General features: G+C 39.4%; 1 protein-coding gene across 2 annotated transcripts in view; it reads left to right on the top strand.

Annotated features, from left to right (window-relative positions):
- Positions 1-25,545, top strand: part of KIAA1328 — a 171,377-nt gene that overhangs the window by 50,861 nt on the left and 94,971 nt on the right. For both annotated transcript variants that reach the window (XM_084225000.1, XM_084225001.1), the window contains exon 6: positions 17,786-17,913. In XM_084225000.1, coding sequence (XP_084081126.1) covers positions 17,786-17,913 — 128 coding nt within the window. The remainder of the gene's footprint in view (positions 1-17,785; positions 17,914-25,545) is intronic.

The raw sequence follows: 25,545 nt of genomic DNA, 5'->3' as shown, positions 1-25,545 counted from the left end.
GGTAGTTCCTTTTGTTCTTTGAAAATATATTGAGACCAAGGTGGTAGGCTTTGAAAATGGTTTAGAAACCTTGAAATACCAGCTTGTGCCTTCAAAAAGAGTCCAGGTAGATTTAAAGAGAGGTGAAACTGTTGGGAATTGTTCCTCCTCAAGACACTGGAAGAAAATAAAAAAAGAGGAGGTACACAAAGTGATTTTTGTTGTGTTCCCATTGTAAATACCCAGTGCTGTAGCTTTGACCCACTCAGTATTACACTGGGCCTGCTAGTGATGAGTGCTGTGACATTTATCTTTGCTTTTTGTCACTTAGTTTGTACCTTCTTTACTTTAAATAATTCCTCATGAGAGAATCCCTGGAAAATCAGGGCTGCATATTCCAAGTTGCCTATTACATTAGTATGAATTTGATGTATAATTCAAGCAAATCACTAGTAAAAGATTTAAGCTTTTGTCAGTTAGTTATAATGACTTTAGCCAAATTTCTAACTAGTTCACCCAAAGATGTGATGATCTGTCTTATACCTCCCTACACTACATGGAAGGTTTTTCCATTAAAAGTAGAATAAGAAGGAAATTTTCCCTGAGCTGTGAGGAAGGTGGCAGCAGTACAAGTGGCATCTGAAGGGGGTTGTACCAGTTGTTTTCCAAAAGAAAGGCTTTTCAGACAATTTGAATTCCTGGCATGAGGCACTGGGTGGCTGAGATGTGATCCATTTTGGTATTGATTAGCCTGATATACCTAAATCTGCTTCTGCTTTGATACCTGCTGCAGAAGTGCCAGTCTCTACCTTTTCTCCGGCGTGGTGTTGTGGAGGCTCCCAAACCTTTCCTGCCACACACCAGACTAGGATGTGCTGTAGACAGCTGGTTCTCATCACTGCTCTTCTGGGACTTAGGTTCAGAAGTCTGCTCTGAAAAGCAGTTTCTATTCTGTTTTTATTCTCTATTTTGTTTTTGCAATGCATTTTCTTCCAATTCTTGTTTGCCCAACTCTGACTTGTTGAATGGGACAAATTTTAGAGTCCTGTGACTGCTTGTGTATATTTCTACCGGAATTTTAACTTTTGTATATTAAAACCAGTGCAAGGACGCATTGTCTCATATCAGTGTGAGGCTGACTGAATGAGTGCTTGTTAAATTGAGTATTGCTGGTCATAATGGACTTGAAGAATGTGATTTTTTTTCTTATATTTTGTGCCATTTTCTTTCAATTTCAGTATCAGCTACAAGAAACAAAGAATAATTTGTGAAATATTTTTTCAACCAAAGTCAGTTTTTGGTCAGCCAAGATGTTTTTTATGTATTTTGTTCTGTGCTTATGGCTTTATTGTTTGTGAATCTGTTGTCTTGACCCTTGCTAGGAAAGAAAATATTATTACTAGTTCTAGACTCTTGCTAGGAGAGAAAAGGTTTCTGTGTTTGGGCTCAGACTTTTCAACAAATGTGATTGTGTTTTTTCAGAGGTGGGGGTTTATGAAGAACTGTGAGGATAATTATATAGTTTGGTTTAAAAATACTTGTCATTTAAATGAGAATGTATAAATCTGCCAGATTTGAGCATAATTTGATGAATTTGGCATCTCAGTTGCATGTTACATGGAAAAGCTGCAAGGGCAGACATACCATTGACATCAGACAAGCTGGGAAAACATATTAAAAAAAAAAGCCTAAAACCCCAAATACTAATACTTTCCCAATGCAGCAGTGTACAGATTCACCACTGTCAATGAATATTGTTCTGCTAGTATATTTCTTATTTCATGCTTCATTTTCTCTTCTCCCAGAGCTAAAGTGTCATAAAGTGTTTTGCATTCTAAGTACTAGGGATATAATGTAGAGACAGTATTTGCCATGTTCTAAGAAACAGAAGGCACACAGTGAAATTTCAAAAATTGAATAGACAGTTACCTCTCCCATTTTACGAAAGAAATTGGCAAGAAGTAAACATGGGGGCATGGGAAAGAAACTGTGCCTGTATGTGGATGACTTCTTTTTTTCCCCCCGCCATGCATCAGAACTGAGAGAGGCACTTGCCTTAGTCAGGTCTGTACTTAGGCTTTGCATATTAGCCTTCACAGCAGTTAATGATATTTAGGTTCAGCCTAGCTATCAAGAGGCAGGGAAAAGAAAAAATGCAATAAAGAAGTGGCTCAGCTTCTCTCAAATGGGCTTTAATTGAGCTTTTTGTGATGAAAAGCTAATGCTATCTGTTTCCTAGAGATGACTAATTCTATGTTCCAGTTGTTAACTGAAGAGATAGGACTGTAGTTAGAGACAGCTTGTGCCAAAATATGGTAGCAGGCATTTGGTTGTTGACTAAAGATTTTAAATATATTAAGTTATGCTGGAGGGGGAGGAAGAAAAAACTATCTATTTTTGTTACAGGTTGTACACTTAGCTGTAACAAATAGGAACACTATGGCTGGTGCTATACAAATATTTTTAACATGGCTGTTTCCTGCCCTAGTTCTTAGAACAGGAAGTAAACATCTGTATCAGAGAGGATTTGCTATTACCACTGATAATTGCAATGATTCTCTTCTATGAAAGCTACTTAACTCCAACAGCATATTTAACTACGTATTTTAACATATTTGTATGGCGTGCATACAAATAAGGTCTATTTTCAGTAGTATTCTATACCTCATTTCTGCATTTATCAGCTGTAATACATTCCAAGTACTTCTGTATATCATTGAAATGAAAGATTTTACTGCAACTTAAGAATGAACATTTATGCTTCCAACTTCCTCTGGTTTTTTTGCCAAGGTTTCTTTGATCTAAATACAGTGAGGTTCAGAATAAGGATAGTCTCAGAGACCAGTGGTGTTCAAAATACCAGTGTCTGAAAATGTTGCCTCAGATTCGTGAGCTTATTCAGGTAGAGCACATGAGAAGCAAAAATGCAGATTCTGTCAATAAGTCTGCACTTCATCTCTTGCTGAAGTGGGGAACATTACTACATCTCATGTTGCTGTGCCTGATTAGCTCTTTCTGGAAAAAGTGAGCCTTTTCTGCTGTTGAGTTAGAGGTATCTGCTTTAACAGTCACAAAGGAAATGGGAAGAAGTCAGACATTTAAAATGGGTCATAATGTTTATTTGTGAATATCTTGTGCTTAGACCTGGGGAATTTCTTTTCTTATGAGAGTTTCAGTATAGGAGGTGGCATATTGGCAGTAGTGTTCATTTTCTTCTTATACTACAAGTTGGAAGATATTTAGCTCCCTGAACACTACTTAAACTTAAGTGTGGGGCTTTTTTTTACCCCTCCCTTTTATGGCCTTGAAACTGTGGCACGTTATAGGCTCAAAAAGTCACGCAAGAGTGGATCTCTCTCAGTGTAATGCAAATGGAAGAGGCTCTGTTCGTGAAAACGGAAAACACAGGGAAATCTTTGTATCAGTCCCTGCATGGCTGAGTCTGCAGTGAGCTTCAAAGGTCTTGCATCTGAGGAAAGTGATGACATGAAGAAAGTGTTCTGTGTGGAAGATCATGTAGAGATCAAGAGAATTGGAAACGAAGTCAGCAAAGTAATATTTCTAAAGAAAGCCTTGTATAAGAGAGAAAATAGAAGATAAGTTGGAAACTATGTCTAATATGAAAGGTTTTAGGAACAGAAAACATGAAGGTAAGAACTGAAGGAGGAACCAAAAGGAACAGTTATGGCCATAAATATGTCATGATGACTGTAGCAGGACATGAAGTGTGAGAGGAGCTGGGTTTTGTAGAACTGAGTGAGGAGTGGATCGTGAATTCCTGCGTAAGGTACTGGCCAGAGAGGTGTTACCTCACTGTTTAGGTGAGACTGCATCTAGCAGCTGTGAAATTTGAGGGCACGTGCTTGTACTGGGGGCAGTTCTTCTATTCCATTTAACATTTCCCTCAGCAGGTGCATGCCCAGCCCGTTTGATTTGGCCCTGATTCCAGCAGGGGCTGCATATCTAAGAGTAACTCTGCACCAACAGGCCTGCTGTAAGCATCAAGCCTCCCTGACAGAGCTATTTCTAGCTCTTCTAGTTGTGAAGAAGGTGGCTCTTCCTCTCCCAATCAGTATGCTGCTGTGTTGCATGGCTTATGGCTATGTAGACTGAAAAAATACGAAAGAAGTCGAAACTTCAACATTGGTCTTTTGGAGGTGACCAAAACTCCTTGTCCCTGTCCATTCATTTCAACAGCAGGACTTTCAATGAAAATAAAAATTTGTGTTAAAAATAATTCAGAGCCTTTTAATAAAACATGTCACGTGGTTAACCTTTAATACAATGTAGCATTTAAAGAATAGTTTGCATCTTTTGCTGGTAAATTACTACATAAATATTTAGATTAGGTGTGAGTAGGAATGTGGCATTATTTATGGATCCATATTTCTCTGGCATTTCAGATGCATGGTTGTTTTGCTCCTTAATAAATGCAGACATTAAAAGAACAAGCATAGACAAAGTGCTAATTTTAAAGCTTTGCAGCTCAGGGGAGAAAAATCTCCCCATGTTTTGTTAGAACTGCTTGTTGTCTCCATTCACACAATAGAGACAAATCTTATAAAACATGAGAAGTTGCATTAAGCTCCTTTATTTCTGATACTTGTCATGGAGTGACATGTCTCACCTGCTTGTGCAGATTGGTAGCAGAGCAACCTGTCAGATCTGAAGGTGTTTTGGTGCTGTCTGTTCCTTCTTGCTTCAGAGGCAGATGTGTTATGGCACAGTTGCTGCTTTAATTTTTGTCTGTATTTAGCTTCAGTTCTTTCTCACCTTAATCCTTGGAAGGGGAAGGCAAGAATATGTGAAATGTCTTACTCATGAAAACTTGAAAAAATGTGCACATCCCTTTTTTCCTGGTTTAACTGGGGATTGGACTGTTAGGGAGGCTGCCCAGAAAAGCCACATCAGCAGCAGGGAATGCAACAGTCGGGAGAATGGTGCTGACAGAATGGCACTGCAGGCTGCTGTGGAGGCACTCTCAGGTCTGATACACGTGGGTTTTCTTACTTCTGTGAAGTCCTGTAAATCACATACCTTGTCTGTATCTCAGCTTCCCCCATATCAAATGTGACCTTCCCTGCAGAGTGAATGTACAGGAATGATGACAAGAAGTCTGTTGATACCCATGAGCTGTTGAGATACTGCAGTGATGAAGGTTTCTGGCTGTTAGTACAGGAATAAGTTTCCATTTGAGATGAAAAAGGTATGGATGTTTCCTTGACCTGTTGAAATTAAGGAGAGGTATCGAGCAGCTCTGCCGCAGTTTTGGTTTCTAAATTAATCCTGCACTAAAAAAGTTAAACCTTAAATCTTTGGGGGCTCCATAGTCTCCATGATGTTTATCAATGAGAAAATCTGACTAAATGTTCAGTGCTTTTGTGTCCCTTATTTATCTTCTGTTTTGAACTTCTGGAAGGGAGGTAGCTGTCTGTATTTATTTATTTATTTGTTTCTTTAATTTTATTGTGGTCCTTTTCCTGAGAACCAGTCATTCTAGTCCAGGGTCCTTGCAAGGTATTCACATACACTAATATTCCTTTCCTTCCTGTTGGCAGGAAATAGGCATTCCCCATATAGCTTGGTATGTAGGTTACCTTGATCACCTGTTGTCCGGAAAATACCCCTAATTTCTCTGATTTTTCTAGGTCCCTGTTATATAAAGCCTTTTAGTGTTTGATTTTTTTCCCCCCCATTTCCTTATGTTGTATTTGGTTTGGCTCAAAAATTTATTATAACCACAGGAATATATTTGACAAGAAAGCCTATTCCATTCTTGAGTTGACTAAGCCCTTTTAAGCATCCATGGTGATCCCTGCATTATCAGCAGTTGCTGTATGCATGGAGTCATCTCACTGTGATTCTGACTGCATTGCAATAAGTAAAGAATTTGCCAAAGAACTATTTGCTTACTCAAATATTAATCCTGTGAGAGGACTATATCTGAAAGTATCATTTTCTTGCTGCCAGTAACTGTCTTTATGCAAACTCTTTTCAGCTATTTTTTCTTCTGATGAGCACTTTTGAGTTTAGATTCAGGAATTCCTGTCTTTAGGAGTAACAGCCCTCCGGCACTGATACCCTCAAGGCTAACACATAGCAATGTTTCTCTAAGATGAATGGAGAACTATAGTGGGAGGAAAAAGAAGTCAGTGGTGGGGAAAAGGTTTTCTCTCTTCCCCACCAATACCTTGGACTTCTGTGGTCCATACACATCAGCTGTGTGCCTCGGTATGCTCCTTGTAAGAAGCCAAGAAGATCTCCAGGATGTCAGCTATTCTTTAGTGGTAATAAATGGGATTTACGGGTGAGTGTTTTTTCTTGCAGGAGGTAGCAACTTTTCCAATGCCTCATGACTGTTTTTTTCTGAAATAATTCCAAATACCAATTCCAATACCTCACAACTGTTTTTATCTGGACAATTCCAAAAAGCCTGAAGTTCAGTGTGAATGGGTCACTCTGGCCTATCCCAGCAAATTACATTTTCTGATATAAAATTAATCAGCCAGAGTAAACATCTTTATCTCCAAGAACAGTAGAGAAATTCCTAGGAGCTATGCATTTGGCCCATGGATGTTAAGTCTTTGCTATCAGTACTTCTCAGGAGAATCATTCCAGGTCATTTATTTCCTTTCACTTCAATTAAGTATTAACCATTTGATTTGAAAACCTTCTTGTTACCAGAGGGTGGCTTCGGAAAGTAAGGGTTTTTTTTCCTATGACCGTTTGCAGCCTCCTGTGGAGGGCAATTCCACAGCTTCAGGGAACACAGGAGAGCTTGTAGGCGCCTGGACCTGCTCACTGGCTGGACAAGTGCATTTTCTCTGTCCTAAGATGCTTGCAAACTCATAACACTTCATGCAAGAATAGGGGCCAACCTGCAGCCTTTGGTCTCCTGAGAACATAACAGTGGATATTTTTTCCTCCCCTTCATATAATATTAAGGTTCATTGTTATGGCCTGCCCTGCTATATCTGTGGACACAAAGGAATGTAGTCTGGGGAAGTATTGTTCTGTTCTTACCTTACAGCTTCCTTTTCTTCTCTGATCATCCAGATCTGAAAACTTTTAAAATGCCTCTTAATTTTAGGTGCTGTGGGTCACTTTACCTACTTCTACATCTCAAATTACCAGGAGGAAAGGATAACATTATTCATTAGGGTGGGCAAGCAGAAGTTTCCTGTCTTACAATATTTGAATGGTCTGGGTATGATGGAACCAAAATCAAGAAATGAAATCCAGAGTGTTGGCAAAACAAATGATTTTTATTTTATATTTCTCCTGGTTTTAGACAGCCCTGTTTACCTACCTATGTCTCTAATTTTGAATTGTGAGGCTTATTTTTGAGTACTGTTATTGCAAAAAGTGCCTATCACTAGGAAGAGCAGTAGAGCACACCCTGTTTCAGACAGTAATATTTGATTCCTGAGTGCTGTAAATGATGTAGAAATGTGCATGTATTAATGAGGGGTATAATAGGTTTGAGTGAAAGTGGGAGATAAGATGTGTTAATCTTGTGTATTAAATAGTCCTACAACAATGAACCTTATAATGAGGCTGTTATTAAATCTTTCCTTCCCTGGCCTCAGTTCAGTGAAACCAGTGCTTCTGAGTTTGGCATGTTTAGAGCCAGATTTCACAAGAAAGGACCAACTCTCTGGGATCTGTAATTTTGAAGTCCTTACCACATTAGAGATGTGTGTGTACAGCACATGGTGGAGAAGATCTTTCCAGCACTCCATCATGCAATATTTTCCCTTTTTTAGATTTGAGGACACCTTCCTTAATATTAGTGTGCTGGTATGGAGTCTGTTTTGACCTCAACTGTATCTTAGGAAAAGAAGCAATGCGTTTCTCTCATCTACATCGTGCAAACAGATTGTGTTCTAACAAGGTTAGAAAGACTGTCAAAATAGCAATAGTTTTAAAGGAAAAAAAAATTATATAGAATGATCTGTGATTTTTACATTTGGTGCTCTTCTAGCTGTAGTGCTGAGGACAGTTCTGTAAGAAGGGCAAGATTTTTTGGTTCACTGGTATTTATTTTTTTTCTATTTTTGTCCAGCAACATTTACAGATTTTTATCTTGCCTCTTGTGCCATTTGCCAATAGTCAGATTAAAATCTGCATGGTGCTGTCTGATTACATTCTGGTTTAAAAAGAGGAGATAAGAAAGTTTAAATACCCAAGCCTGATTCCTGCTGTGGAAGATACAGAGTGGCAACCGCATTAAGAAGCAGCAAACAAAAACTTTCCCTAGCATCCAGGTTTCCTTTCCAGTAAGGACCCAAACAAGGACTGTCTCATTCTGAAGGTGGTGGGAGCTGGGCTGAAGGAGGCTGCCTGTCTCCATCAACATTATTCCTGTTTAAGGGTAAGGAAAAGGTTCAGTGAGAGACATCAAATATATAAAATTAAAAGCAGTGATTGATTGTTTCCTGCAAGGAAGCAACAAGACAGACACCGTTGTGTATTCTCAGGTGATCTCCATTCTGATAGTAACCAAGACCAAACCTGATTAGCTTAGTTATAAAACAAGTTGATGTTTTGTGATCTTACATTCTCATTCCCTGCAAAGCAGACACCTTTTTGATTTACTATGCATGTTCTTTAATTGAGATGGAGGTGCTGTAGCTCTGCTTTCAGTAAATTCAGCTTTTACATTCCATTTCTCTTTTGCCTCTTCATCCCCTTTTCTCCACGCTTCTGACTCTGAGCTCACATTTATCCTGTTAAATAACTCCTCTTAGTGTGTCTAAACATAAGAGGCTGAGCATCCTTTCTCAGATACCTCAATTCCCACCTTATCTCTCCTCGGGCTTCTGCCAGGAGCTCCATTGTCAAATTAGAGCAAGGAACATGTCTGTTTTAATATGAGTAGTACTAGGATGACAAATGGCTTTGTGTAAATGGTAACAGTGGCTACTACAAAAATGTTTTTAATCCTCACAATGGCCTGCAACTAAAACAGCAAACCTTCTCAGCAATGGGTGTTTCACATATAGCCATGACTCCCTCTGCGGGTGGGGCAGAATGCAATTTGAGGACGAAGAGTAGCAGGAAGATTGCAGGGCGCATTTTCAGGTTGCAAAGCGATGCTTTTCGGTAAGAAAATGAACCCCCGAGCGTTTGCCCGGGTGCGCAGCGCCGGCCGGGCGGCGGCAATACCCGGAGCGGGCACGCGGTGGCGCCGCAGCCCCACTTATGGCGCGGCCGGGGCCGGTCAGCGCCGCTGCCGGCTCTGCAGATGCACATATGGCACAATATTATCGTTTTATGGTTACAATTATGAGCAATTTGATACAAAATGAAAGCTAAATTATGCAGTGTTCCTTTTATTTGTTTAATTTTGCACTCTAAATATGTAGAAGGAAAAATAGCGCTGGTTTTGTGTGGATGGTGATAGGTACAATGCCTCCTTTTGGCTTTGTGTTCTCACGCAGCGCAGGTTGTGATTATTTTCTCTCGTACATGATGAAATGTGTGGAGTTGTTCTCAGGTGCTGGGACTGTTTCGCACAGAAATTGTGTATGTCTGAATCTCCAGGCTCCTTTCTTCCATAAAAAATGCATGGTACATTTACTGGCGGGTAGACAAATACATTAGTAACAAGTTCCTTCACAGTTTCTAGTGGAAGAGGCTGAGTAGCTGTGCCGTTTAAGCAAATGCCAAAGGAAGTCTTTAAATTCTGAAAGTCACTATAGTCATTGGCAGAGCTTTCCTGAAAGGAGCAAGTATGTTCTGAACAAATTCCTTCTTGCCAGTGAGGAAAATCTCTTGCAACTGCAGTTCTTATGCTAAAAGTAGAAATTTTCATGGCCCATTCCAGGATCAGTATCTTGTTACAGCGATCTGTGGGGTCTGTATTTTGTGTATTCGGGCTCTTTGTTTTTGCTCTCATTATATACCCTATGAAAATGCATATTTTTGCCAATATATGTAGCAGCATAATTTGTCTTATGTGCATTATGTTCTTCCTTCCTTTTCAGTTAAAGAAAGTTGTTAGCAGAGCCAGCCTATAAAATAAATCTTCGATATATTTTTTTTTCTTTTCTTGTAAGTATTCTTGTGTTTGTATTAATGAAGATTAGGCTGGAGATGTGCTTTCCACTTGGAATAGAAAATGCAAGCTCTGAGATGGTATTTGCATTTATTGATCCAGGCACATCTGCTGGCATACGATGGTGTGTGATATTTTTGTCCTTACCCACCTTTGAACCAGAGAACATGGCAGATAAGCTGTCTAGTTGATTGGCATATCCTGTGGAAAGGATTTTCAATACAGAGGATCAAATCCTGTACCCTAAACTGCTTTTGCATTTCGAAAGTATGATAGAGACTTCTCTGAGTTCATCTGCTATATTGGGAATTAGTTTTAGGTTTAAATGCTTTCCTTGCTCTCATCAAATCATATGGGCTATCTTCTTCTTTGGCCAATTTTAGATGCACTATATTTGCGTTGTGCATCTCAATACTTTCCAGAGTGTTAAAACGAACTTGGGAATTTCATCATCTGTGTGGAACAGAGTATCTTGGTGGATGATATAAAACTTAGGCTGTCTATAAAAGAAATTACAAAACTACAAGTACTAGGATAAATGGTGGTGGATTTAACCAGGGTAGGAAATCTTGTATCTTTTATTGCTTTTTCTTTGGGATCAGTTTTAACAGTGGCTCTACAGGTGCTACAGGTGGTAATGGAAAGCTTGTTTTTGAAAACAACTCTTCGGCTGTTTAGGAAACTGTTTTTTATTTCTGTTCACACCTGGCATCTAGGAGTCCAGAGACTAGATTGGAATTTGATGTCTTTTGTGTGCTTCTTGAAAGCTCCAAAGGACTGCCCTGGCTTTGTCGCTAACTTTCTTAACTCAGTAGCTTTTCTGTAGGTAGGTAACCACAACTTAACTAATTTGTATGCACCATATGCAGTCTCGGCTCACTTCAAAGTGTAATCAAGTCATGAACTAATTACAATACCATATTCCCAAAGAATGTAAATTTAATTTCCCTTCAAACAGAATGGGAATGTATTAAGCAATTCCTTTATATGAGAGCTGTGGCATTCAACAACATAATGCTGATGCTTCAAACAGAAGTGAAGTTCTTAACTTTTGTGGACCTTGTGACCTTTTTCCCTATGCATCTTCCCTTTTTATTCTTGCATCTTGAGTTAATTTACTGACTGGATAACAACATTAAAATATTCAAGTGTAAATTAAAATGTAACTGTTGGGCTTCAGATTGGAGATCACTCTGTCTTATTGTATGTGACTTGCTTCTTTATAGTGTTTTCAGAATTGTGCTTCCTAAGGCATTTGGATCAGAAGGAAATTGTGTTTTGAATTGAAGGCTCATAAGGTTCAGACACTCACCAGATGATTTCTTTAATACTTCGAAAAGTGGATGTGCAGAAAGTTCCCTACAGGTTCTTAGCATCACTGTGCCAGGGAGTCCACATAAACTCAGTTATATAAGAACGAGCAAAGTGAAGTTGTTCATAAAATATTTTATTACCTTCAGTCTTTGCAGCAACTTCAGAGTTTAGATAATAAACCTTCACAGAAGTTACCGGTCTCTACTCTTTCTCAGAACAATGATTCACATAGAGTCAAACCACTTATTTTATTTCTCTTAATTTTAAGGCAGAAGAAACATGTTAGGGTTGACTTTGATCTGTACCTGGATAGTCTGATTTCTAAAATGCAATCCTGTTGCTCTTCTGAGATGAAATTGTCAAAGCACAGGACTGTATGTGTTAAATCCAAGTAGTATTTTAAAATTAAATGTGGGTCAGCTTCCAATGAAGTATGTAATTGTTAAATGCTAAAGGAAAGAGCTTAGAATATCTTAGTTTATATTTTAAAGTGTTCCTTTTAGATGTTAATTCATTAATACCAGCAGTTTATTTTTATTCATATGACTTTTCATATGTAAGTAGTTGAAGCTGCATTATTTTAATCCTTTCTTTGGTTAGGGAGAAAAAAGCCTGCAGGTGGAAATCAGAATGACATACATATTGCTTCTTTCCCAATAGGCACGGTATCTCTCTCCTATTGATATGCAAAATATTAAGGCAGAAAATAAACCCCATTGCTTTATGTGTCAAAATACTGTAAAAAATATATGCTTGGGTAATGCATGAAAAAAAGTGTGGGTCCACTTCAAGCTGAACACACTTGTAGTGAAATTTGACATTAGCCTATTGTGGTCTTTGGGGCTCTGCAGACTCTATAATTTGGTTCCCTTAGGAACCATCAGGCTTAGATGTAGCTTGATCCTTAGTTGTAGTTAGAGGGATAGCACTGTTTGGGCACCCAGCTGCATGGGTCTTAGCCTTTGCCTGAGTTTGGTGAAATGCTTTCTTTCTCTTGCAGCATTTTCTAAAGTGATTTTTGGGCCATGAGCAGTGCAGTGAAATGTTGTAGTAGTACATGGTGCAGCAGTTATGGATGCAGTGGTGTGTCTGTTAAACAGCTGTGAGCTTGCTGTGACATTCTTCACGTGCCAGGCGCAGGCCAGAGGCATTTTGGAAGTGGTGTAGTGTTGCTGTTGCTGCCAGGAACAACCCAACCCCCAATCAAACCCCACAAAAACATCAAAGCAAAGTAAGTTAGATCAGGCTTGTAGTGCTTGATGCTGTGCTGCTGGGACTGTGCACGGCTCCTTGAATGGGTCTGGTGCACGCACCTGCTTGGAGAACATACAGGCAAGCTCAGGTCTGCCTGCAGTTTATCTGAGGAGATTTTTCTTGGGAAACCGAAGACCTCTCAGAGCTTAGTGTAGCTTCACCCACCCACTGTCTGTGGCATTTCCTCAGCATGTCCTTCCTTCTCCAGTTTTTCTCACAGAATTTCTTTTCAAGGGACTACTTGAGTCAGTGAAAAGAGTCGAGTCTGCTGAAACTGGCAACATGGTGATAACTAGTCAGGTTTCTAGCTGCATGTCCTTAAACAGAAATTTAAAAAGACCAGTACTTTGTGGCTACTGGATCGTGAGTGCAAATGTCAAAAAACTTTCTTCATCACATCACAGAAAGTTTCTGGTATCTCTACCACAGAGTTCAAGTTATGCTGTCTGATTTAAATTCCAATCCAATTTGTGTGTGTTTGATTTTTTCTTTCCTTTGATTGCTTTATTCATCTTTGCATATCTCTGTAATAGCTCTGAGTCTCTAGAGAGTCTTCCATTGGATATGGGGGCTGATGGGACTGCAGCATCTGGTGACTGAAGATGGAGATTCAGCTCCTGTGTTCTATTCTGGACATGGATCAGAGAATGCAGCCCTGAGTGAAAGGACAGTACAAGCTGAAACTACAGTCAGGGACTACAGGAATGAGTCATTACTGGGCAGCTTGTTTGATGCTTGGGAGGTCTATTAGGGCTTTTCTGCATGGGTGAATGCAGGCAAACTCAGACTCTGAGCTAATCAGGTGCAAGATGAATCTGGTCTGTTAGTGCTGTGCCTGAGCTATGCTAGTTTACCCTGCAGCTGCAAGACACATATCCTGGAGCTGCCTTGAGGAGTGTGGGGCTGCTGGGCTGCACCTGTGTACTCAGACATGCCCAAAGACTCCCCATGACACAGTTTTCCCATGTGTAAAAAGGTAACAATAGAGCTCCTGCCTGTCCCAAAAATGTTTTTGACAAACCAGTGAGGCAAGTGTCACTAGGTGGTGAGTTCTCAGAAACATTCTGAAAAAAATAGGAAGGCCTTTGTTATTAGATTGATTGTGAAGAATCTCATTAGCTGTGTTCTCTTCTTTTGCTAGTAGCTTCCAGAAAATTTTTTTCCAGACTCAGTTTGCTGTGATTGGAAGCTGCCTTAAATTTCTTTTTTGTTTTAATAAAATGAGATAAAATGAAACATTTCTTCTTAAATTATAAAGGCCCCCCCAAAGAAATCTTCTTACTAAGGAGAAGATTCTCTGTCTTCTGGTTTGGTTGCCTTTTTCCTCTTGCAAAAAGTAGTATAGGAAAAGCAGTATTTTGGTATATAGTCCTCATGGAGCAACCTGATGTTGGCTTCCTTTAGAAACCTGGACCTGAAGAGACCAGTAGTTGTTTGAATTGCTGTAGCACAAACATAGGTTACGCAAGCATGTGGAGGCTGATGTGAAGAATTCAAGAGCGTCTTAGGTAGATGTTGGATGCTCTGAACTAAAATATTTGAGATTTTAAGTTGGGCTTCACTTCTGCTCAAAGTGCCAGTGGAAGCAGTGGATTGGGAACAGTGAAGGGAGTCAGGGTGTGCTAGAGTCTGGCCCTTCTCTTCCCAGTTTCTGGGGAAGCAGGAACTGTAGTTTTGGGTTTTTTTCCTGCTTCAGCCTGTGGAAGGCTGACAGTATTTCAGCAAGGAGTAAGGTGTGAGTAGTTGAGGTAGCCGTAGAGCAGACTTAATAGCCTGAGGATTAAGAGTGGAACTGAAGGAAGGGGTTGGGACTTTGCAAGGTGGATATACACACCCAGACAGGTAACTATTGCTGAAACAGGTGTCCTCTGCTCCGAGCTCCACTGCCCCTGCTTACCTCATGCCAGATCTTCTGCCTGGTTGTCTTTTTGCCTTGCTGGGACAGTTTGCTCAGGCTTGGAGTGAGGGATCTAGCAGAGCTGGTGTGGATGGAAGGAGTGAGTGGGAGAGTATCTTAGGGAGCAGTTGAACATTAGGTTGGCTGTGCCTTCTTGTGGAGTTTCACCCCAAGGAAAAGCTCTTTGTTCCCTGCCTGGCTCCCTGGACATCAATTCCTGGCTTCTGTAGGCGTGTCACCACTGTGTGCTGGCAGCCCCTTCTCTCAGAGCCAAATATCTCCACTGAGGTTATTATCTCATAAGAGCCATAAATGAGCTCTTAATTCTTTGACTTACATTCAGTGAAAAAATTAACTAATTTATTCTATAAAATATGTAGTACTTGCAGTATTACATGTAAATGTGGCTATTGAAATTCTAACCTTTGCATTTCTAATTTTTTTTTGTTTCCCCCTCCTCCACATACAACCTCAATACTTTACTAATAAACTGCATAAAAAGTATTACTCTGATACATTCAAATGCATATTTCTTGGACATAAAACTACCTTTCAGTTAAATGCCAAGTACCACTTCTCCCAGGTAACTAACATCTTGCAAATTCAATATTTGTGCTCCTGAACACCTGAAGAATTACCAAATGTGTCCATTTAAGTATATTACTTTTTTTGGAATGAAAATCTGTAGGGCTTTTCCTATACAGTTTTTTCAACCTTGCAAAATTTTTTTTTTAAAGCAGATTATGAAAATATTTATAACGTGTATGTCTGTCCAAAGACTGTATTGCCTTTGTAGATGCATGATCTTGTTATATCTGAATGACTTAAATATTTTTCTGGCAGTGTTGTGTATTGTCTGGCTAATTTGTAGGCGAAAAAAGGAGATAATCATGCTGCTTTTAGCAAAAAATTCAATAGAATGAGAAAGTAAGATCTAATATTAAGGCTTTTTTTTTTCTTAAGAAGATATTCTGCAGTAAATGTACCAGCACATTTTTGAGAATTACCATACTTTCAGCTATTCTGCATGTGTCTCAAACAAATGAACTCTTTTTTCATATTAGAAGCTTCATGTTTACTTAAGTAAGCAAAGTAGGGCTTTAGACTCACACTGTGGTGGCTGTAACAATACTTTGCTTAATGTAGAGTGATTGTGTGAATGAACAAGGTTTGAATCTTCTAATACAGTGACTTTTACTGTGGCTGACCAAATCTGACAAGAATTTCAGGGACATCTTGGCCACTGTTCAAGGTCATGTGAACCATTGCCCTTCCTGCTCGTGATCACATAACTGGCCTTTGGACAATCAGGATTTGCTTGCATACTTTGCTGACGTTAATTTTGCTTGTCCTGTTTTAAACTGTATTTTAAATTAATTTGGCAGCCACCTGCAGGAAGTGGTGGCATCGTGCATCCCGTGAGGGCTCTGCAGTCTGTGAAACCCAACTGGGTCCTGGGAGTGTGTTCAGTCTTGCCTGGCTTTCCAGCAGAACTGGTGCTAACACTGTGGCAAGAGTGAGGATGGCTGCCTGGCCATCACTTGTGTGCCTCAGGGCTGTTTAGGGTGCGTGTTTCTGGTGCCAGCAGTGTGCTCGCTGGAGGGAGGAGAGGGCAAAATCTGTTTTGTGGGGAAGGGGTTTCTGGAAGCAAAGTGAATTAAGAGGGCTGTAAAAAATTGATAAAGATAGATAGGACTGTCTGTTTTTATATTCTACCACATAACATGGGTTTAAATGAATTTCCCTATAATTTGTCTTCAAATACCGACATTTAACTCTTAGGCTGTATAAATGAACTGGCTTTTGCTAGAGTAAAATTCATGCCCTGCGTCCAGGCTAATATGTTCACCTACTATAAACATTACTGCCTATGGTTACAACTGGAATAAAAAATTCCTTTTATATACATCATAGCTGGCAGAGACTCCTGAGACCACCACAAATCATTTCAGCCTTTTGGTGCTCTCTGACGAAATGAACTGAAATGTAAAACAGCTCCGGCTTCAGGCAGGCTGGCTCTGGAAAGCAATTAGCTTGTTAAGACCATTGTTTGTACCCTCCCATATTTCCAGGTGCTGAGCAAAGGTGTTATGAGAGCTCTCCTGATTGATTTCAGCATTGGGGTTTATTAACCTTCCATTCCTTCCTAAAATGTTTTGCTTATTCTCTTGGTAGCCTTTCATTTAAAGGAAAGAAAACCAACCAAACAACAACAAAAATGAAGCCCTGGCAAGGCCACCCCTCCTGCAAAAGAATAAGAAGAGAGGAGGGGGGGAGAGAGGGAAGGCAACAAAACCAACCAAAAAAAAAAAACCCAAAAAACCCTTAGGGTCATAACAGGGAATAACAAAGCAGTGAGTTATTTATGCAGCCATGATTGGCAAAAGTGATTGCAACATGAATTTGCCCAGAAGCAATGATTAGATCATAAAAATGTTAAGGAAATCTGTAACTCAACACCGTTTTAAAGATTGAAGAAGTTTTTGTTCCCTACCTTAATTGCAGTGACTTGTTATTAAAGTATTTATTCAGAGTAATCTCTTTGGACAGCGAGCCCTTATCCCATCTGCATGCATAATTAAAAGTGAGGGGGGAGAGAGGGGAGCATAAATGGTTTACCATGCTACATGAGCAAGGGAGGGAATTACACAATGACAGGTGAAGAGCAGATTTATCTCCTGTTGGAATTTCAATGCTGCAAGCAAGGCAGGACACTGTTGCTAATATCCTTGCAAACACCACAGTTGCTGTTTCTCCAGATTACTGTCCAAAAATTATCGCTGGTCTGTAAAAGGCCTGTAGCACTGCATCTGTGGCTGTGGGGTTTTGAGCCATTGGCACTCAAGCAAAGAGATTGGATTTGGGTATGTGGGCTTGTGAATCGATGTCTGTGCTTAAAAATGGACTATTTACTTACTTGGCTGGCTATTTATTTATTTATAAATAAACATTGGTAATGGCTGGCTTTGCTGAATACAAATCAGAGGATTGTAGTTGTTCCAACTGAAACAATGTCATCACCTGCCTCCTGCTGCTGTCCCTTTTCCAATGGTAAAAGAATTTGGTGCAATTCTTCTTTTTCCACTCTGAGTAAGGAAGAAGGTTGTACTTGAACATACATCTCTAGGCAGATTTATCATCATTAGGCGCTACTCAAACACATGGTATCTGTTTTTAAATTGAACTGTTATGGATCTAAATCAGATTTACACAGAGTAAGTTGGTATATATTTGGCTCTGTTTGCTAAAGAATGTTTTTCCCTTAACTTCTGATGTCTCACCTCTGCAGCAGCAGTACAGAGAATGCCAAGAACTTTTGAGCCTTTATCAGAAGTACCTAGCTGAGCAGCAAGAAAAACTATCACACTCCCTTTCTGAGCTCAGTGCTGCCAAGGAAAAGGAGCAGAAGGTAAGCTCTTTTTTGCCATCTCTTTTTTTATTTAAATTACCAAGTGAAAACATCTTTTTGAGACTGTGAGTGTATTATCTTACATGTTATGGTGTTGAATACTATTTTGTGATTGGTTTCCCATGAGTCCTTGCCTTAAAACACGGATTGCAGGAAAACAAAGAGAAAACCCTGACAAGTTTTGGGTCAGTAGAAGGGGTGAACTTAGTTGACCATGTTGTAATGGAGTAGGAATCATGGTAACCCACACCTTTGCCAAGGAAAAAGTTGAGATGCTGTTATGTTTTCTGTTCTGTTGTTGAAACAGGAAAATAATTGCAGTCACTGTAGATATAGCCTTTCCCACTTTCACTGTGGCTTTTGATGATTGAAAATGGCATTACAGATGATGTATTTGGTCAATGAGAGCTTTCTCAAGTCTGTAAAGCAGCTCATCTGATTTGAGCTATTTATAGAAGACCTGTAGTTCTATATGCAGTTTAAACCAGAAAATGTTGACTAGAGTGGTAAAATGTTTCTTATATGTAGGCACCCAAAGCCTTGAGAACATGGTTGCTTGAGATTTTCCCTTGGCAGCTAGGTGCTTGGTTTGTCCCGGCTGATGGCAGATCATACCCTGAAAGAGAAGACTGCCTATGCAAGTGCTCTACCACATGTTCTTGCTTGCTGTTCTCTGGTAGCAGCTTCCATCTGCAGATGACTTCCAGAATCCATCCTACCTAAGACCATGCCTTTTTGTAGAGGTTATGTCCTTGATCACCTCTTCTTTGGGAGCAGTCTTAAAAGCTTATTTATAACAGGGCTAGAAGTAAAGTCCTCAGCACAGAGTATCCAAAAGGAGATCTCAGTGGTTCCCTGCTGTGAGAATTATACAGGCAGATCCTGCTTCTCAGGAGACTGGAGGCTGTGCAGGAAGGAGTCTTTTAATTCTCTCAGGAAGCAAGTAGCAATACTCTGTGACTTCGTTGACATCAGGAATGTTTTCTTTTTTTTGTCCTGATGATGTGATTTTTTAGGTTGTATTTTAGCTTTTTTTTTCGGTCCAACATTGTTGGACATTGAGCTGTTAGTCAGGCTTTTAACCTTTTATAAACATTTCATTTCCATTCTTTTGTGTTTGTATCTGCCCTCCATTTTTGTGATGGCATTGAATTCAAAACAAGAATATCCTCTCAGAATGGATGATGTCTGTGTTGCTGCTTGTATGCATGCAGCTTGCTGGGGTTCTCCATGTGAAATAGTCTAGAGGAGTCAAAAAGCACTGTGGTAGCTGTGTTTTAGGTGATGCCAATCTTTTTTTCAGGTTTTGCCCTGAATGTTTCATTCCTAGCCTTTCAACTTCAAATACATTTATCCTGTATAGGTTAGCCCTTGGTATGGAGGGATCCAATGTCATCACATCTACAGGACAAAGGCATGGAAGCAGATAATAGGAAACCTTCAGCCCCCTCAGACTCTCAAATTATTTCAACAATCCACGTTCATCTCCTCTTGTTCTTCTGTCTTCTTAATCACTCTATCAGTGTATACACAGAGGCTTCTTTAAGATTGTTTTCTGATTTCATGTGCAAAGTTCTATCAAGCTCATCTTTGATTCCATTATTTCCTTTCTCTATGCTTACAGGTACTTTTGTCCACATATGCAAATTCAGATATTATATCGAGGTTTGCCTTGACATTTCATTTATGGTTACATACTCTACAGCTCCAGCCTAGCAGGTCTGAAATTACCCTAGTCCTCTTGTTGTGTGCAAAGCATTGTAGGCATAGATAAAAACCTGTCAAAACATGCTTCAACTGTTTTTTCTTATAACGTGCAAAGTGTTTCTGATGTTTCTTGCCTTCCTCTTCAATTTTCTTGTTCTTTGCATTTGGCTTTATAAATTGTTACCATTTTTCACCCAAACAAGCACTTTGTGCTGTGTTTCTCCTCACGGTTTAGAAACTGTGAAGAGGTGAGCAGGACTGCCGCACTCTGTCTGTTCTTTACCTCACACACTCTTTCACACTTCATGGGATGGCTTTCCAAACCCAAGAAGGGTCACTGGGCTGCTCTTGATGGGACTTGGTGTTATTTTCACACATCTTTTAATACCTGAACTGGGAGCTCTTAGTGTCCTGATGGGTCTGTCTTGGAGTGTTTTTAGTTCTCTTTGAGTGTTGTCTTTACACAGTAGTTCAGGCTGGCATTGTTCCGTCTGCCTGATGGGGTCTGCTGAAGGGGAGCGCAGCAGGGAGGGATTTTTGAGAGGAAAGAATTGGAAGAGGACAGACCCAGAACACTCTCCTCCTGCTCTAAGTACTGCCCATGCCAGTTCCTTCTGCCCCACTGAAGCTTTTATGCTCTCCCTTTCTCTTTTGAGGTGGACTTTGACAAGAGCAATTTTATTGAAATGTTAGGATAATGGAAGTCTTTGTGAGTTTTGTTTGAGTCCAAATCCATTTGAAATCTTTTCCTTTTCACTTGATTTTCTCTGGGTTAAGGAAATCTTGGATATGTCTGGTTTTAAAGCAAGATAGCTAGTTTGTCACATAGTTTTCTCTTTGTAGAACTGTGTAGGCGACATAATCAGTGTTTCCTATTACAGGACACTGCTGATCTTACCGGGGTCTCTGTGTTTTGGTGTACGATGTTCCAATTTTCCTGTCTCTTGCAGAAACATTGGACTGCACAGCTATACTCCATAATGAAGCACTTCTTTGTTCTGCCCGTTTTGAGCTGTTCTTTCTTGTTTCTGTTCATTTCCCCCCCTTTTTCTTACTTGTTAGTTTGGAGTAATTTCGAGTGCTACACCTGTATCTTAATGCCTCCTGCTTCTGCTTTTCACCTGCCTGTCTCTCTCATTCTTCCCTTACCGTCATTTGGATCATGAGCTGTCACTTTCCCGTGGGCTTAGATAGATATTTGGAAACATCTCCTTTCAGTGTTTAAAAGCTGGGTTTTCTGTCAGAATAAGGCAATTAACAGTCAAGAGAAGCGCAGCTTACCAAACATCGATGGCATTGTTGTAAAAAGAGGTGGAGTTCTACAGGATGTAAATGACTGCAGTCGCTGTGTGCATGTGGCTGAAGTGCAGCCCTGGTTTGTAGCTGTACTGAACTAATGCAGACACTTTGGTGTTAACTTTTATTTTTGTCTGTTTTAGTATCACCAAACAATAGCAGTAACTCTTAAACCATGTTTTCCTCTTAGCTAATGTTGCTTCTTTATAATGAAAGTCAGCCCTCAAAATGTAAAGAAGCATCCTGGTAGTAGTGAAATAAAATTGCTGGGAAGATGGTGGTAAGATGATTTAAGTCAGAACTCTCGTGGAGTCAATAATCAGTAACTGGAACATGGAACTTCCTTTTTTTTGTGAGATAAAGTTAATTCCATTTGAAAAGATACTTAAGGTGACATGAATTGAATTATTCAAACTGGCCTTCTCAGCATTAACTCTAGGTTAATATCTCATGATGCCTCTGGTTTCATTATAGGAGTTTTAAGTACATAACTTTTTATAATAAATTCAATACCTAGAAGCCGAACTGAAATTGGTTTACCTTCTACCAACCCATAAAAAGAAGCATTAATTGTAAAGTGAATATTAAAGTGGTCACTAAAGTTGACTCAGATTCAGAGAGATAGCTCTTTGGTAAAGGAAGAGCTCTACTGAAAAATAGGCTTCTGCCTTGCTGTTAATAGAAAATATCATTCATAGTAAAATGTTGTTAAACTTTTCTATGAAAAATGATTTTTGGATATACTCTCTGCAGCACCCAAACGTTTGGTCTTTGCCATTTTCATATGCTTTACACAAACATGTAAAGAAAATTACCCTTGTTCTAGGTAATCATGTCTGACCTAGTTTATATATTCAGTACTTCACTGCTGTCTTAAATAGTGTCAAGAATCCAGTTTGATTTGGCGCATTGTGGCTGATGAATCTGTAGATGTTCTGCAGTGTAGGGTAGGACTTGAGGCACAAAAGTTGGACAGCTGAGTTTCTGCAGAACTGGGGTTCTTGAGCTCTATCATCTTAAGGAAAGATAATACCTGTAGTCTTAACACTGCTTATTAATGTTAATCTCTGAATTTACAAGTACAGCTGGCAGTGTTTGTTTCTTATTTGTGGAAGATTACCAACACATCTGCTAATTCCCTTGGTTGTGTGTGTGTGTGTGTGAGGCTGCAATTCTTCCTTGTGTAGAAGAAGCCTGGGAGTGGAGTGGGATTATAGATGGAAAGGAATATCAAGAATTTATTTTCAATGGTGTATCATCTCCCCTCTCCCTCTGTGTTCTGATGTTTGCCCCCTCTTTTGGGGTTTGCCAGTGGCCCTCATCAGGAACAAGGTTATTCCTCAATGCTAAGCACCATGCAAGCATCCTGAAAGACATGGTCTGCTTTGGGCATATGGTAAAATCCTAACAAAGTTGACTTCAGGGAGGCTTTTTTCTAAAAAACCTTTTTTTTTAAATTATGTTGCTATTTTTCTTTAATCACTTCTTAAAAATGTTGAATGTAGTTGTATCACTTTCACAGTAAAGTCAAAAAAAAGCCTTTATCTGCAAAAACAAATAAGCCTTGCTTTCTTTTGATATTGGCAACTAAGATTCTTGTCCATTTTTTTTTTTTGGCCTTAATAAGGATGATTACATACTAAAGCTTCAAATATTACTTATTTGTTTTAATAATTTTTTCCTTTGAAAAAGATATTGAAACACACCAATCTTCAGAAGCCTTTCCTTTGTGATTGTTCCCAGACTTCCCCAGTTCCATTTTTTTTTCAGCACAGGTCACCTTTAAACACATTCTTAGCTTGCTTAAAGAAAAAAAAATCCCACAAATGTGGAGGTTTTTGAATGCTATAAGGTAAACCTTCATCATGGAATTGACTTTGTCTGTTTACCCAGCTGTATGGGAACAATGAATGAGCCCATCTGAAAGATACTTGAAAACTGGGATAATAAATAAAGAACTAATTTGACTAGGGACTCAAGGGTATTGGAATAATTTTGTGAGGCCAGACAGAGACAGTTTTTGCATGAGTAACTGTCAGGAATAGCCTTGCCTTACCTGTGTTACTTTCTGCAAATCCTGTGATCTCTCTCTGTGCCTCTCTTATCTGTAAAAATGAGATAATGTTTTTATCCTCATTCTTTCTGTTTTTTTTAACTGAGAATGTCAGGTTTCAGGTGCTTTTTCATGGGTGTTCAAAGTGATTAGAACTGATATTTGAAACATAGGTGGTCTGGGATAGACTATCCTGTAATAGCATGAAGAAAAATAATTTTTTTTCCTTTTACCTCTAAGATACTAGGTCATAGTTAATTTACCTGTCTCTTCAAAAAAATGTTAACACTGAACAGGAATGCAGATGGATATAAATATTTAAGCAAAGTGAAGGAAATATCAGTATTGCAATACCTGTGCGTTGCTAGCATTCACAACAGAATTCCACCCCCACTCAATCTCCTGGAATGTGTGCCACAGTAGAATGGTTTGGCTTGCCCAGTCTATTTTCTTGATGTGAATGACGCTGTGTTTTTGGTGATAAGCACTTCACTCTCAGCTCACTCAGTTCACTGCTTAACTGAGATCTGTGCCAGTTCACCATCTCTTTGTTCTACAGTCTTTAATCAGCCTTGTCTCCAGTCTCTTTTAAAATATTTTCATTTTTCTTTTGTTTTCTTTGTATATGCCTCTTTCAGTTTCATCCATTTAGCTTTAAAAACTGCCCCTCCTATGGAAATCTTTTCCTTGGGTGAACAGTCATGCCTGGTGTATGTTTTTCTGTTGGAGGATAAATCTGGAAAGAAGACAGTGTCTTCATTTCCATTCTCTGAGATCAAAACATCCTCTTGGCTTTGTATGATACTGTTCATCCAGCTTCTGATGATACTGTTACACTTGTGAAACATCACCTCTGGATTTAACGAGAATTCAAATTTGCAGCAGAACTGCCTGTCCTTGAGAAGCACTTTGCAAACTCTTAGATCTGATATTGCAGTTTCTCCAGTCTAGCATTGTAGTGGCTCTTGGGAGAGTGAATTGTGGCCATGCTCACCAGCATCCTCTCATTTTGAAGTGGGAGTAAGGCTTTCTTCAGTGGATTCAAGGCTGCATATGAATGCACTTGCTCTCAAAGATTTTGTGTTATGCTACAGGCCTTGAGGAAGGAAACTTCGGTTCTATCCATCACTTTGTGGAGTTACCTGTTTACCTGGCAGTCATTAAGAGTGTAAGAATGCCAGCTGTCTAGCCATATGATGTCACTACTGTTATACAGTCCGTTTGACCTATGCACATGTCCTTTGATTCAGCAGTATTTAGCCTTTTTCAAAACTTGGGACTCTTGAAAATCACTTTCTCATGTACTTAGATCCTTGATTCACCAGTTCCCAGTTCCTAGACTTGTCTGATTCCTCCAAGTGTGGCATGTCCTTCATGTTGTGATTAACATTACTTTCCTGAACTTCAGGAAAATCAACCCTGGCAGCTTTCAAAGCCCAACTGAACCAGGAACCGAATGTTCTTTGAAGCTTTCCTTGTTTTGGTGTGGTGTAGACCAGATAACTAGCGCAGTTCCCATCCAACATGAATTTTTCTTTGACTGTTGTGTATTCTCTCTTCACCAGCCTTTCAAGAGGGAGATCTTCCTGTGAGAACATATTTTGGTAAAAAATGAAAATGTTTCTGGGCCAATCCAATTTGGCTTGGATTGGAATCGGAATCCTGTTTCTGAAAATGCAAACACTTTGAGTTGCTGTTTCTTGCTGTTGAAATGAATACAGTCAGTAACTCATCTAGGATTTCATAATCTAAATGCCTTTATTCATCACTGTAGATTACAGATAGTGTGATATAAGTGATTACTATATTGAAAGATAAATTGCTTGCCATTTCTTGCCTGCAAAGCACACGTTTTTGTGTGTTGATCAGGTTGTTTAATTAGAAGTGTCTTTATTTAATGAAAGCCAGGTGATTATCAGTTCAGGGCACTAAAGGTTGGTCTTTGTATGGCAGAAGGATTTTTCATGAGAGCCGAGGGTGTAATTTTCTTTCAGCTAAGAAGGTGGGAATTCGTTATCTGTCTCTACCAGGATGATTGCCTGCAGAAATATCTCTTCGAGTTAGTTCTGAATACCCTAAGATTTAGCTTGAGTCTTTCATTTTGAGCTGCAAAAAAGTTTGGACTTAAAGTTTTTCTGATGCACAATTTGCCATTTGAAGTTTGTAAGGAGTCTCCTTCCAGGATTTTATCCACCATAGGACAAATTTCTTGAGACAGCTGCACTCATCTCCTTCTATAAGCAGGATGTAACTGGTGAGGTGGCATGAGCTCAGACCAGGCATCCACAGCATTTACTGCACGTCTACATACATGTTGCATGTGCTTTTTGCTTTTTAGCAGTGTGATTGCCTATCTCTGATCCAGTGAATGCATTAAAAATCACATTAAATATCATTGCATAACAATTTTTAGTTGACATCTATTAATGGCAAATTCTAGAAAATGTCTGGCATGTTTCTCTAAGTTGCAGCAACACACGTATTTTGAAACTTTGTTAGTATAATTTCAGATTTTGGAACATGGATAGAAACAGATCATGTAGACATTCAGTGCCATCATGTGCCAAAGATGTTTC

This window comes from Fringilla coelebs (genome assembly GCF_963513975.1).
Source record: "Fringilla coelebs genome assembly, chromosome: Z".
Classification (NCBI taxonomy): Eukaryota; Metazoa; Chordata; class Aves; order Passeriformes; family Fringillidae; genus Fringilla; species Fringilla coelebs.
This window is presented reverse-complemented; position numbering and strand designations above follow the sequence as displayed.